Genomic DNA, 15364 nt, shown 5'->3' with positions numbered 1-15364 from the left:
GTTTGTTGTATTTGTGTATAAATGCTATTACTTTTATAGCTAATTAAGTTCTTATTATGTATAATTGCATTTATATTAAAAAAACAAAAATCTTTATATTTCTAGGTAAATTGTATAAAAAAAAGAGTACCGTTTAAACTTAGACTCGAAATTGCTATACATTAAATATTTATGTATACTATAGAAAAAATATTGTTTTTGAATAAGAAAACTTAAAAATTTTTAATTCTTATCAATAAGAATCTGCTTTTCCTCATCATAATTTTTCTTCCTTCTGCGACAGCATTTTATTAGTGTTTTACCGAAACAACATAGTAGTGAGACAATAAAAAATATACAGCTAAACACTGCAGACAATAATTTCCAATAAAGTTTGAAAAATCCCCCAATTGCGTTCAAAGAATCTTCTAATTTATTTTTAACATTCTCTAACTTATTCTTTTTGTTTTTATTTCCATCTTTTGGTTTTTTAGTCGTAATTTCTTTTTCATCTTTTGGTTTTTTAGTTGTAATTTCTTTTTCATCTTTTGGTTTTTCATTTGTATTTTTATTTTCATCTTTTGGTTTTTTAGTCGTAATTTCTTTTTCATCCTTTGGTTTTTTAGTAGTAGAATCTTTTTCATCTTTTGGTTTTTCATTTGTATTTTTATTTTCATCTTTTGGTTTTTTAGTCGTAATTTCTTTTTCATCCTTTGGTTTTTTAGTAGTAGAATCTTTTTCATCTTTTGGTTTTTCAGTTGTACTTTTCTTTCCATCTTTTGGTTTTTCAGTTGTATTTTTATCTTCATCTTTTGGTTTTTTAGTCGTAAAATCTTTTTCATCTTTTGGTTTTTCAGTTGTATTTTTATTTTCATCTTTTGGTCTTTTAGTCGTAAAATCTTTTTCATCTTTTGGTTTTTTATTTTTATTTTTATCTTCATCTTTACGTTTCTTACTTTTGTTAGAGTCATTATTATTACCATGTGTTTTTTGATTATTATTTCCTGCGCCTCCTTTGTGTGGTTGTAGGACATTCGAATTTTTTATACTAGAACCTATACCAGAAGCAACATCAGAGGCAGTATCTAATCCTTCAATTATTCCTTTGCCGATTTTAATGCCATTATTAATACGCCCAGTAAATTTACCTATGCCTTTTTTAACTAAAGCTCCTCCTCCTTCTACAGCTATATCTTCCAAAACACCTGTCGCACCAGAAACTACGTCACCAATTCCACCAATGACTTTTGAAACCAGGCCTGGCCCATTTGATCCAGGTGTATTAGGAGGATATTCATTATTATAATTTGGATATGGCATATAATTACCGTCAAATTGGGCATTGTATCTGTCTTTTTCTTCATTATAGTTTTTTGCATTCTTATCTATTGTATTCGTTTCAGTTGTGATTGTATTTGATGTCATTGTAGTGACATCATTGTTAGGATTATCACTATTAGTATTATTCGTATTTTCATATGGTATTGATGCAGTAGACGAAACAGTAGTATCATACTTTAAGGTGGTCATATTAACTTCTGTGGTGGTTTTATCATAAGAACTATTACTTGTTTCAATGGGAGAATGAATTTCTGTAGTGGTTTCCTCATCTATATTTTTTATTGTAGTAGTACTCAAATCCTCTTTTTGTGTAGTAGTGTATCCCGAATTTACTATTGTGCTAGATGTAGACTTGACTTCACTTTCAGTTGTGCCATAATTATTTTTATCAGCATTATTAGAATTGTCGAAAATTTCATCTTGAAATTCAATTGGTAATTCTGTTTCTCTGTTATTATCGTACTTCGAATTATAAATTATCTCATAAAAATTATCATTTATAATTGATGAGTATCTAGAAGAGGGTTGGACTTCATTATATAAATCATATTTTACATTTTTCTCACTAGGCAATATATTATATTCATTCAACGAGGGACAAATATAATTTAATAAAGAAAGTCCAGAAGCTGCAACGTATATTAATTTTTTGAAATTAGGTTTATGTTTTTTAGCATCATTGGTATAATAAAATTTATCATCAAAATCATCAACAAGCTTATGCAATTTCGCCACAATTTTTTTGTATTTTATGCCATTATACACATTTTCTATTTTATCTTTTTCATTGGCTGAATATTGTAGATCGATGCATTTATCTATATCTGACCATAAATGTTTATATTCATATGGTGTTAAAAATAATTTCTGAAATTTTTTGCTGGATAACATGAATATAAGCTCAGCACTTTCGCTTACAAATTTTCGAAAAAATTTATGACACTTACTTTTAGCATATGGGTGTAATTCTTCACTGCATGCATAATTCCTTACTGATTCATAAAAAATATCTCCCATCTCTTCAAGGGATAAATAAGAATTTTTGTTGAAAGGAGAAATCTTTCGCATCCTATCATAAAATTCTATTCTCTCGTTAAATAATTGTAACAATTTATCACAGACATTTTTAAGTTGAGTAAAATCGATGTCTTTTATATATTTATTGTTCAATTCTTCATACGTGCTTATAATTTCGTTATCCTCATTTTGTAAATTATAATCTGGTGTTAATTTAGAACTATGAATAGTCTTTTCGATGGTATTGTCTAGACCAGTGTCTGAAAACACAGAATATCTTGGAGTTTCAATATCATTTTTTTCTGGAAAATTGCTTAAATACGTATTATCATAATTCGTTATTATTTGATTATTTTGTTCCCTAGTATAGATTGTACATTTCAAAAAACTAAATAAGGTGATCGATATTGCAAAAATTTTTTTTATCATGGGGTAAATTGGAAAAAAAATATTTATACCTTTATGTCATATATCATAATGTATTTTTTTTTCATGTTTATAAATGATAAAGCCTAATAATATTATTTTATCTGCAAAAAAGAAATTCATTGTTATATTACTTTTTTTATAATTTTTTGAAAGATGTCAATTTATTTAATGTTTAATGAAAGCTGTTTTGTAAAAAATATACAACATAAACTTGAAACATAAAAAATAATATTTACAATTTTCTTTCAGTTTACAGTATTAATGATTTATGGTTATTGATTTTGTAAGATACATTTATAACTTTGATTTTGAAACTGAAATTGAATAAAACATAGATTTTTATTAAATTATTCATTTTTAGCAATATTTTTGTCAAATAAGTTTCTAATATGAGAAATTTTAAAAATTTAAGTCTTCTAGATCGCATTTTGTAGAAAAAACTATTACGAATGGCCTTAATACTTAATTTTAATTTGTGAAAATGTTTTTAAATTAGTAAAAGTTTTATTAACTTGACAGATCTCGAAATACATGTCAATTATAAAAAAATGCCTTTCATATAATTCGAAAAAAAATCAAATATGTGGAAATGAATTTATTGTATTATAAAACCAACTCTTTAAAGTAAAAGTGTCAGACTTATTATGCATCAATTATGAAGCTTGTTATTGTTGGAGGAGAATTTTTTTTAAATAAATATATATACAAGGTCTTGGGTTAAAGGACAGTCTGGTGGCCAAAAATCCATTATAAGGAATTTTTAAAAAAATCACCCCAAAAATGAAAAGTCCAAGGGAAAAAAATAAAAACTTAAAAATCATTTTAATAATTTTATCAAACAAATCCCCTTTAAAATTTATTCTAAGCATAAATCTTACCAGGGAACTCTTTATTAATTTTTTTGTTCTATGCCTTATGGAAATTTCACTTTTAACAGCGCTCCAATTACCTTCGATAGTATTAGTATGGCATGAATTATTTTTATTAACAAATTCTTTTGAATGATTAACCGTCTTATGTTGTTGAAAATTGAACACAACCTAGAATATGAAGAGAAGCAATCACTATGTATGATAGATTCTGGGTGAACATATTTAATTAAAAGTTCTTCTAGTGTAGTTGCTCTTCTATTATCAACAGGAACAAACACAATTTTCCTTTGAGGTGTTCTTTCTACCATTCCGAAAATCCAAACTCCTTCTACCTTATGGCCTCTATGGTATTTTACTTTACCAAACTTACTTTCATCTATTTCCACAACAATCTTAGGTCCTCCTATTATACCTGTTTCAACGTAAACAGAATTTTCGATGGAATTTACTGTTAAAGAAATGATTTTTCTTACACTTTTAATGCTAATTCCAAGAAATTCCGCAATAGCTTTATACTTTACATTAACAGACCATAATTTAATAATTAATAACATATATTAATTCCAAGCTTGTTATTGTAGAATGGAGTGTTTTTTTTTAATAAAGACCATTTACTTCTACAATTAGACCAAGTACATCGAAAAATAAAATTTTCATAAATTTTTTAATTATAGAACTACATTTTATACATGATTTGCTTGTTTTTTCATTATATTTTAAAAAAATTTCAAAAGGGTTTTCCTCTTGACTTTTCATTTTTGGGGTGATTTTTTTAAAAATTCCTTTTAAGGAATTTTTGGCCACCAGACTGCCATAGCTCCCAAGGTCTTGGTCTTTGGAACAGGTGCTCTAAGCCCAGTGGTAGAAGATGATGTTTCCATTGAGCAATGGCTGTGTTCGATTCCTAGGGCACCAAAATTGTTTCTACTTTCTGTGATGCAGTTGGAACAACTTAGATGAAGAAAATGTCTACGATGACCATTAAGTTAATTCAACACAAAATTGTGTGTGTTTAGCCACAAGGGGATTAGCATCTAGTGTAGAAACGCACCTCAAAGCCAAAAAGCAGTATCACCCTTTGGTGACTTGATGATACATAAAAGTATCTAATGGATCCGGCCTAGTTTGAGCCCATAGCTGGTGCACTCTAGAGTGGAATCCTAGAGCTAACTAAGAGACTAGACGAAGTAGGGTAATAGAAGGTCTCGTGGACCCTATCCTACAAGATTCTGTAGCACGGTGGCCGAAACTAGTGAGAGACTGGTGGTCAACGCAGCCCAATAAAAACGCCGGCCTGGGGTTGTGGTCGTGTAAAAGGAGCCGTGTGTGCAATACGGATGATTGTAGGGACCTTTGAGTCAGTACGATGATGTCTCTCCTCGGGTTATAGATAACCATGCTCGTTAAGTATATCCGCTGTGAGGTCACTCTGGACGCGATTTGAGGTATAAATGGAAAGTGTTCTCCAGGAGCCAAAGTCCAATGGATACGGCGGAGCTTGCTGCACCGGCAAGTTGTATGGAGGGAGTTTTAGTGAGTAAGAATCTAACAGTACCAGATGGACGAGGATCACGCCCAAATTCTCTAGTCACTATGTAAGATTTCTCCCTGCCTCTTACTTGCAAGGGAAAAAAATGGTCTTTGAACCACTGTGCTAAAAGGGGGATTTTTGCAAATTTGTCATTTTTCCCCCAAAATTGAACGTTATGATGAGGGGCTCGAAAATATTTACTATAGCAATCGAAAACAAAGCTGTAAGTGACAAAAATGTAATAGGATTGTTAAACAACTTTAAAAAGAAATTTGTAGTTATATGTGTTTGGAAAGCTTGTAGAATTAAAGGGTCATTATCAAAAGACCATCCATCCTATCATAAAATACAAGTATTTTAGACAATTCTCAGCAATAAAACTATGGTTTTGTAAAGTTTAACGGATCCTAAAAAGTTGATTTTCGGGTATTAGCCATAGATATATTAAACGTAAAATAAAAAACAATTTTTTGTTGGAAAACAAAGTTTACAATTTAACTGTTTAAATAGATGGACAAAGAAAAGTAGTAGAAATAGAAAAAAGCAAATTTGGTAAATTAAATACCACAGAAAACATTGTATCGATCATCTGGAAATTGGGGTTGTATAAAGAACCGCCTCAAGAAAGATAATAATATTTTAGTACATAATGACAAAGCTAACACTTGGAAGAACTAATTAAAATTATACATACTGTAAATTAATAATACACAGTGACTGCGGTAAGTCCTACAAAAACAAAAAAATTAGTTGACTGTTCATACACTTCTAAAATACACTTAAATTTGTAAGCAATTCCAATAGCTGTTATTCTTACAATATTATAGGGAATTGAAGCGAAGAAAAAAACGAGCCTCGGCAAGACATAGAACTCTGATTACTGGTTCATTAATAAAATTTATACCAAGAACGAACTTAAAAAGTGATTTATTAACAAAATTATTAGATTTTTTTTTCTTCCTATTTGCCGTTTTGACTTTCCAAAAAAATATTTATAGTCTTAAAACTCCCCAAGTGGCCCTTTTAACCAAAAGTTCTCGTTCAGACCGCGTTACCAACTTTGGCTAATGTCGGCTTTAGGAGAAAATTTTCGATATAGGTTTTTTTTTGTTTTTTTGCCCCTTTTTTTCAAAAATGGAGGAGAAAATTCAAACAAGAGAGCAATTAGAAAACATATATAATGCATTAATAACCAAAAATAAAATAAAGAATTGTGAATTATGTGATGCTTAGATGATAATAAAGAATAAACAAAAACTTATCTTGAAGTGTAAATGGAGTACTTGTAAAAAAACAGTTTCAATATGCAAAGGTACTTTATTCCAAGATTCTAGACTTAACCATATTACAGTATTACAAATATTTAATATGTGGATTCTAGGATATCCTCGAAAATCTATTTGTCAAATTTTGGGTTGTTCAGCGGAATTTGTGTCTTTTTTACTAAAAAAGTTAAAAGAAATGGATTTTTATGAAAAATATTTATCTAGTATTGGCGTTATAAGCGGTGAAAACACAGTAGTGGAAATCGATGAGACGAAGATTGGCAAGAATAAGAATAATAGAGGTAGAATTATGAAAGGTTTCTGGTGTTTTGGTATGGTCGAACGTACCATACACCGCCGAATTATATTTATATATATTAAGAAAAGAGACCAAATAACGCTAACTAATCTTTTGTTAAAATATGTAGACAGAAATAGTATAATTTATAGCGATATGTGGAGAGCCTACCGTAATTTAGGCTTTATATTTAACCAACATCTAATGGTAAATCATTCTCTACACTTTAGAGACCCACTTACTGGAGTTCATACCAATACCATAGAAGTTAATTGGCGATCTTTAAAAAATTCTATACCAAATAGAAATAGATCAGTTCGGAGTGCAAAACTTTATTTATTCAGGTATATGCTTCAAAGAAATTCTTCTAGTTTTGTGTTTGAAGCATTAATAAATTTTTTGTTTTAATTTTTATTTTTGTTTCTTCCTCCACATTTTTTCTCCTCCATTTTTGAAAAAAAGGGGCAAAAAAACAAAAAAAAACCTATATCGAAAATTTTCTCCTAAAGCCGACATTAGCCCCAACTTTTTATAATAAACAAAAAGTAGAAAATAACCTAAATTTTGCTTGGCGAAAAAGAAGCATACTAGTCGTAATGGTTAATTCAAATCTTTTATTTGATCATTATATGTTCTTTTGCTTTACAAAGTCTTCAACCCAAAAATTGTTATACTTAAATATAAAACTAACATCTAATTGTTCTATTAGTTACATATAATTTATAGAAGATAGGAACAAATATATGCTCATGCAAATGAGTGGCGCTAACAAGAATAGGAATTTTATATACGACCTTGGCATTCAACGAGTTGAACTTTTTTTCAATGCTTCTTATTAACTGTTATATAAAGACAACAATATTAGTGTATATAAAATATATATAATGTTTACGAATATAGATGTATAAACTAAGCTTTTTATTGTGTTTATCCCCCGTGTATTGTATTAATAAGTGTAATAAAAGACAACCCACTTAGATCAGAGTCATAACACCCAGATAATTCCCAGTCACTGTCGTCTAATAGACACAATACACCATCCTTAATAGTCCCGTCGTTATTTGTATACTCTGTAGTTATATCAGAATATATCTTGAGGAAGATACTTTTGATATTATTTTCGGTCTCAATATTGTAGTCTTTGTCATTGAGAGATGGATCAGCACTGCCACTGAATCTTACTATCATAATAAGAGGGTAAGAGAAGAATAAAAGATAAAATAAATATTTAAATTATTTGTGAATTACTATTCTTAAGTTTTAAGTACTGCTTAAAACATCAACCATGTAAAATGGGATTGTTTCAAGATTCCTTTTGTAGCCTCGCTCCTGAGACTCCCATGGTAATCCAGCGTGAGCAAGAAAGGAGTTCTTTAAAATCATCGGCTGATATGATCAAGAGTTTAGAGATCACCATTGTAACCAAAAAATAAAAAATAAATTATCTATATTTATTAGAGATTCTTATTCACAAGCTTAACTTTTATATTTCATGCATAAACTGTTATTAGAAAGCAATTGTTTAATTTATTTACTGAAGATATAGTCCACATGTCAAGCGTAGATGCCACATGTCAATGTCTTTTGATAAATAATTAGATGATATTTGGCATGATATACTAAAGATAAACTTGAATAATCATCTTTTCGCGTAATCTTTGAGCTCAAAATCACGTCTGCTTGAATATGAAAAAAAATCGACGATGGCGAGATTCGAACTCGCGCTCCCAGAAGGAACTAGATTAGCAATCTAGCGCGTTAACCACTTTGCTACACCGTCAAAATATACAAAAACTATAAAATATAATACCGATAAAATAGAAGCACGTGAAAAAAATTTTAAAAATTTTAGTGGCAACGTAACAATATAAAAGAATAAAATTGAACCTTTTATTCCTCTCTTTTTTTAAGACGGGATTTTCTTCTTTTTCTTTTGGTTTCGAATCCATTGCTTTTTTTCTTTCTTCCTTTAACTTCAACACCTTTGCTTTTTCTTCTTCTTCCTTTGGCTTTGAGCCTTGCTTTTTCTTCTTCTTCCTTTAACTTCAACTCCAGGGCTTTTTTCTCGATTTCCTTTTCATAAAATTCAATTGAAGAAGGCTTCTCAACATTCAATGATACCATATGCCCAAATCTAAACAAAGACTTAACTTCTTTTCCTTTTTTCTTAAAATCAAAATAATAAAAACTTTTAGCTTCATTGGGCACTATAATGTCACTTATATATTCTTGTCCTGGTTGGTAATATGCATTTTTAGACACATCTATACAGTACCCTATAATTACATTAGTATTAAATACAAAGTCGTCTTTATGTATTCTAGAACATAAAAAATACTTAGAAGAAGAGAACATTGATTTATAGCCATCATCTTTATGGTTAGACAAAGCAGATATCAAATTACCGAAGTCTTCTACATTTAAGATAGAAAAATTTTCGACATTGTCAAATTTAGGAGCAAAAGACATTGTTACGCCGAACCATTCGTCTTTATCGATAATCATGTCCAAACCTATATAAAGATCGATGTAAATGTTTTTAAAGTTATTGATAAACAAGACATGAGACAGTAGAGGATTAAAAAAAAGTAGGAAGATCATATTTGGGGAGAAAATAATAAAAATTTTAAATATAAATTTGTTGAACTTTTTTCTTAAAATTGATTCGTTGTCTATATATGAAAAAAAAAGAAAATTGTCAGAATTCGTAGAACTTAATAATAACAACTATTCGTAAAATTTTATCGAAGGTCCTAGCACCAAAAAAAAAGAAAAAAAAATTGTCGCGGTATAAAATATTTTAGCTTATTAAAAAGAAATATGTATGTTTTAATATAAAATTAGTTATAAAAATACACAAAACTCATTTTTTAACTGGCATATGCCATTATAGATTTTTAGCCACGCGGAATAAACTAGTAATATTTCTAAGGAAGCGATGAAATTGATCATGTGGAGAGTGTAAATTGACTTATAAAGACGTATTATGCCTTGTATATAAGATACTTGGCGATATACTTATACTAAGCGAAATTTTAAAAACACGCCTCATCCAGATAATTTCTATAAAAAATTGTATTAGTATAGTGCAAAAAAATTTCACTTTCAACGGGACGACCAATTGACTTCGAATGTATTCTTCTATAAAATATAATAACAAAATTAGATTATAATCCTAAAATTAACACGTAGTTGTATCTGTAAATTAAGACTTATAGATTAGAATTATAAAAAAAACATTGCAAGAATTATGGCACTTGACTATTTTTAGGTCTTTCCCTTCACTACAATGTAATGTATGTGTTTTCTGCTAGAATATTTTTTTTTAACATATGTCTCTTTCTCTATTTTTACAATGTCTTATGACCAATATTTTTTTAATGAATAATCATTTGTCAACCTCCTTTATATTATTTTTATAATTTATAATTACACTTCTAAATGTTAAAAACTACCATCGAAACTATTTGTAAATCCAAATCAATAGTAGGCATTGGCACAGGCAGAACTGTAGAATCCATTCTCCCATACCTAAATCCAAATCTTCAATATGTTTCATCAAGCCACCAAACCACAAGAAGCTTGCTCAATTATTCTATTCATTGTTATCCACTTGAATCAATAGACCATTTAGACTTGTACATAGACGGATGTGATTATTTTGACAAAAAAGGAAATATGATAAAGGGTAAAGGCGGGTCACTAACAACAGAGAAGTTGATGTGTACAATGGCCGACGAAGTACTAATAATAGTACAGAACTATAAATATAGAGAATGTTTTGAGGACTGTTATGTGCCTATAGAAATATTGCCAGGAAGTGTTAAATATATAGAAAAAATATTGAAGAAAAAAAATGTAAAATATGAGTTGAGACGTGGTGAGAATAAATTCGGGCCTGTTATAACCGATTTGGGGAATTTTATTGTTGACGTGGTGTTTGATGAAAAATTTTTAAATGAGTGTAGAGAAATATGTGGAGTGGTTGAGCATGGATATTTTGCGGTTGATGATTATAATATTAAAGTGAAGACTTTTGAGGAATGAAGTGTAAACATGACAAAACCTTTAAAAATGCAGAATGTAAAATTAAATATGTAAATAAAAATTTAAGTGAAAAGTAAATGGGGTTTCTTGTAAACTTATAGTATTTTAGCAATTATTATTGACTGGACTAATTAAATTATTGTAATAAGTTGCCAGATTTATTTGTAAAAAAGAATAATACGATTGAAATATTAAGATCACAAATTTGTTATAATAAAAAATTCATATTTTTCAGTTCAAGTATATTTAATTTTGAAAAAATGAGCTCCAATGGTCAAGTGGTATGACAACAGCTTCCCAAGCTGTTAGCCCGGGTTCGATTCCCGGTTGGTGCATTTTTATATTATTACGCGACAGCTTAACTCAGTAAAGAAAAAAAATTATTGTCTTCAGCGAGGAAATTAACTACTAGGCTTACGCCTCTCCGGCCGAAAATTGATATATAACATTAATAATAGCAATTTAATTTTAGATATTCATAACAAGAAACGGAAAATTCTGTCTATAAACATTATGTATAATAAAAAATGCAATATTCAAAGAAACAAACAAAGTTAAGCTAAAACAAATTTAGAAGTATTATGATGTCTAAAAAATGCATCATATTTACTTAATAGAAATAACGACACAATAGTAGAGGAAATTTTATATTTTCATGTTATATTTTTTCTGTTGTAGCGCATTAAAAAGCTAGCCAATCAACATTCGGCAAATGCGCTTTGATTGGTTACTAAAGCTATCTAATTGTTTCCAAAAAGGGTATGACCCCCAATAAAACATATGATATATATTATAGCATTCGGTGATTAGTAATCAATATAAAAAAATATTTTTTTAAAATTTATGAGAGGCCTTGATTCCCACAAGAATATAAATTATTCTTTTTTTATGCATTTGAGCTCTTTTAAAAAGTAATCGTTATACGAAAAATAAGCTTATTAAATTTGTAGGTTTACTAGTTTATGTTAAAAAATTGTTCAATTTGAACAATTAGGACATTTTTATAATAAAAGATATGCAATTGAAAGAGTTGTGGTTATTGTCAGTTCAATTTTAACCAATAATTTCATAAAGAACTAATTTAGTTCTTTAAAAACAGTTTTTTTGTTTTTTATTGCCCCTCGGAAGGAATAAATAATAAAATTTTCAATAATGTATATAAATTCAACTGTTTTTTAAACAATCGAATATTATAATATGCAATTAAAATTAAGTTTACAATTAATTTTTAATCCAATATATATATATGTCGTAAATAATATAATTAATTATTGATCGGCTTCATTTATTTTAAAAATTCACTTTAACTTAAAAAATTAACGGCTTTTTTAATTTTTTATAAGAATGCCCTCAATAATGTCAGAAATTGAAAAAGATATTGACAAACTCTTAGAAAATTTTAAACCAGAAGTTGTCAACTCTTTATACAATTTTATTGATGATTTAGATGACCCAAGAAGTGTTTGTGTTAAATTATTAAAACATCATAAAGGAAATATAGAAGTTAGCAAATTTCTGTACTATGTCATAGTAAATTACGATTTAGATTTTCCAGACTTCTATAAAATTACACTTGAAAACATAACAGTAGACACTTTACCTTCTAATACTGTTTTTTTAATTGAAATTATTGACAGTGATGTTAGTATTACTTTAATACAAGAATTTATATCCCATATTGTAAATCTAATACTGGAAATTGATACAACTTCTCTTATTAATATTTTAGATATATTAGTTAATGTTTTCAAAAAAAACAAATCATTAAAAAAAGACTATCCACAATTTTATATTTTAGAACGAAGCATTTTACCAATTAGAGAAAAAATAAAAAAAATTTTAAACTGATTTTTTGTTTATTAAAAATTTTTGTATAACTTTTTCCATGGGTTTGTTACTATATTTTTCTACATAGCTCATAACTTCTTGTAAATTGGTACAGCTAATATTTTGACCAAATCTGTCCAATAAATTTCTAATGTAGGCTTTACTATACGGAATATATTTATATTCTTTAAACCATTTACTTTTTATTTTAGGGGAATATTTCTCTACGTCGCTAAACGTTATGGGATATGAAGAGTCTCTTAACACTTTATAAGTACAAAGAAGAAGTTTATCTTTCATACTATGTCTAAATGAAAAAGCTTTGGTGTTATATTCGTGTAATATATTCGGCTTAAATTCTGATATGTTAAAAGTATGGAGAAGTTTATTAAGTAAATAAATATGTTTCTGAGATTTTGTGTGATGATTTACAGGTGTGTAGGAATCGACTAAATTTAGAGTGGTGATTTGTATACCACAATTAATACAAAAACCGTCTTCAGTTTGAAGATGACTGCACATGGAGGGTAAAAAAAAATAATAGTAAATTATTGTCACCGCTCGGAGCGGACGCCGGGGAAGTTGCTTACTTTAGAAGGGCAAAAAATTAAAAAAAATCCGTTTGCAGTAGAGGCCAGGCAAATGCTTACTTGAGAAGAATAAAATATTTTTTAAAAACTTTGGTATTTATTTGTGATTTGCATATAAAATTTCTGCAATTTGAAGGGTATGAAGATAAAACTGAACAACAATGAAAGACAAGAAGGGGTTGTCTTCTTAAAGATTGGTATTGTTCCAACGAGGTTGGTAGAAAAAACAAAAAGAGACGCTACAAGAAAAAGCTATAAAGTTTATCCCTTTTGGGGATGTGATTAATGGTACCACAAAGCTCACGATGAGATTTAAAGTATGTCTATATAGATCATTACGATTCCTTAACCCAAAACGAGCAACGCTTCAAAATTTATTTACGTCTCAAATGGGCATCCGGGACAGGACAGATTGTTTTAATTATTACAAACAAAAGTCTACGACGCAACCCAAAAAGATATCGAGTGAGTTTTGAATAGCTGTGATATATGTCAATGAAAGAGAAATCTAGTAACTAGACCAGTTATTAGACCAATTGTAGCAAAGTATCAATGGGAAAGATATGTTGCAGACTTGATTGATCTCCGGCTATATCACGAACCCAATGAAGGATTCTAATGGTTATTGAATATTGGAGATTTTTTTACCAAATATTGTTGGACGGTACCACTGCTTAACAAAACAGGTATCAGTGTGGGGATTGCTTGGAAATGTTGTTTAGAACGTTTAATCCTTGTTATATACTTCATACCGATAACGGCGGAGAATTATAAATCTGGTAATCGTTGTTTATGTCAAAAATATGAAATAAGACACGTAAAGAAGAGAGCTAGATGGACATGGATACATGGACAGATAGAACGACGCCATCAAACAATAAAGTGGATGATTTTATCTACTCTCGGGACAAAAAATATTTTGGCTCAATGGACCAAGGTAAGAGAAGAAGTTACCTGGTCGTATAATAATTAAAGACACTCTACTACAAATCAAACATTATTCTCTCCAATAATTGATAGATCTATTAGGGACAATATGAACGTCTCTAGAATCACAGGGTTTCTAGATTCGATAAATAAGAAAATCACGAACAAGAATGTGAGGACGAAAAATATGCCAAATAAAGTTTATCAGATGTTCTAGATTGCAATATTAATGAAAAAACAACAAAGGTATGCTCCGAATAACACAAACTTTTTTTTAATTGAAAGATATCATGATGCAGCTAGAATTCATACACAAATTCCTGCAGATAGAATAGTACAAAGAAGTATGTAGAAAAATGATTTTTTAGAATTTCAAATAGGGGATAGAGTCCTTATAAGACCTTATTTGGACAACAACGACAATACAAGAAGACATTCTCTGTATGAACGTTTAGATGCAGAAGTCTATATTGTAAAAGATATAATACAATTTAATTAATTAAAATTATGCAGAGAAGATAATAATGGGATTACTATAAAAGAAATAAACATTAGAGATTTAAGGTTGCATGGTAATATTAAAGTAACAAAAGCTTTGTTTTTTTGCTTTTTTCATTATTCCCTTTCATTATTAAAAAAAAAAATTTACCCCTCAAAAAATCGAGACAAAATTTGGGCGGTCATTTAAATCGAACATTTATTTGTTCTTATTTTCTGATTGGCTCCTCACTGAAATTTTTTTTTTTTCATTTTTTACCCGTGGCATCCGCTCCAAACTGTACAATTATTACAAAATACCAAAATTATCAATATTTAGAAACATTTTGAGCAACATTTTAAATTGTTATTATAAAAATTTCATAATTTAATTTTTTTAATAAATTAGCATATGATTATTCGTTTTAAAAACGGAGCAAGGTAAATGTTTACATTGTCAATTGTTTCACAAGTATTTTGCATCTCCTCTTTTGAAAATAATTAATAATGGCTTAGTAACCAATCAAATTGTCCAATTTTCTAAAGATGATTGATTAGTTTTTAGAGGTTACGACATAAATATCTTGGAAATATCTCTTCTTCTTAATCTTAATAGCTTTGTAAAAGGTTTTTTTAAAGGAACATTTATGGTTTTAGAAAAGACGGGTTGTACTTTTAGAGTAAATACCCAATGATAAAATGATTTAAAAAAGTATAAATAATATGAAATGATTGTAAATTCTTTTAGGCCAATTAAATACACA

The 15364-nt window shown here is 28.7% G+C and overlaps 6 protein-coding genes and 2 non-coding genes across 8 annotated transcripts; 3 read left to right on the top strand and 5 right to left on the bottom strand.

Moving 5' to 3' along the window:
* Positions 1-222: 222 nt before the first annotated feature.
* Positions 223-2766, bottom strand: VNE69_10098 (putative SP-containing membrane protein; the record flags this gene model as incomplete). Its single annotated transcript, XM_065474820.1, has 1 exon — positions 223-2766. One exon carries the CDS (start codon positions 2764-2766, stop codon positions 223-225), a length of 2544 nt encoding a protein of 847 aa, XP_065330892.1.
* Positions 2767-7659: 4893 nt separating this feature from the next.
* VNE69_10097 (ubiquitin-related modifier 1-like (URM1)) lies at positions 7660-7920 on the bottom strand (the record flags this gene model as incomplete). The annotated part of the gene is made up of 1 exon (XM_065474819.1): positions 7660-7920. The coding sequence occupies one exon, from the start codon at positions 7918-7920 to the stop codon at positions 7660-7662; it is 261 nt and encodes an 86-aa protein (XP_065330891.1).
* Positions 7921-8430: 510 nt separating this feature from the next.
* On the bottom strand, positions 8431-8512 carry VNE69_10907. The gene has a single exon. It is a non-coding gene; the product is annotated as a tRNA-Ser (tRNA).
* A 110-nt stretch (positions 8513-8622) lies between these two features.
* Positions 8623-9333, bottom strand: VNE69_10096 (putative SP-containing protein; the record flags this gene model as incomplete). The annotated part of the gene is made up of 1 exon (XM_065474818.1): positions 8623-9333. One exon carries the CDS (start codon positions 9331-9333, stop codon positions 8623-8625), a length of 711 nt encoding a protein of 236 aa, XP_065330890.1.
* An 840-nt stretch (positions 9334-10173) lies between these two features.
* Positions 10174-10779, top strand: VNE69_10095 (D-Ribose-5-Phosphate Isomerase; the record flags this gene model as incomplete). Its single annotated transcript, XM_065474817.1, has 1 exon — positions 10174-10779. One exon carries the CDS (start codon positions 10174-10176, stop codon positions 10777-10779), a length of 606 nt encoding a protein of 201 aa, XP_065330889.1.
* Positions 10780-11043: 264 nt separating this feature from the next.
* VNE69_10906 lies at positions 11044-11114 on the top strand. Its single transcript has one exon. It is a non-coding gene; the product is annotated as a tRNA-Gly (tRNA).
* Positions 11115-12135: 1021 nt separating this feature from the next.
* VNE69_10094 (uncharacterized protein) lies at positions 12136-12610 on the top strand (the record flags this gene model as incomplete). The annotated part of the gene is made up of 2 exons (XM_065474816.1): positions 12136-12516; positions 12578-12610. 2 exons carry the CDS (start codon positions 12136-12138, stop codon positions 12608-12610), a joined length of 414 nt encoding a protein of 137 aa, XP_065330888.1.
* Positions 12611-12618: 8 nt separating this feature from the next.
* Positions 12619-13128, bottom strand: VNE69_10093 (uncharacterized protein; the record flags this gene model as incomplete). The annotated part of the gene is made up of 1 exon (XM_065474815.1): positions 12619-13128. One exon carries the CDS (start codon positions 13126-13128, stop codon positions 12619-12621), a length of 510 nt encoding a protein of 169 aa, XP_065330887.1.
* Positions 13129-15364: the final 2236 nt, after the last annotated feature.

The sequence above is a fragment of the Vairimorpha necatrix genome, chromosome 10 (assembly GCF_036630325.1).
Source record: "Vairimorpha necatrix chromosome 10, complete sequence".
In the NCBI taxonomy this organism is placed as follows: Eukaryota; Fungi; Microsporidia; family Nosematidae; genus Vairimorpha; species Vairimorpha necatrix.
The sequence above is the reverse complement of the archived record's forward strand: the minus strand, read 5'-3'. Positions and strand labels throughout refer to the sequence as shown.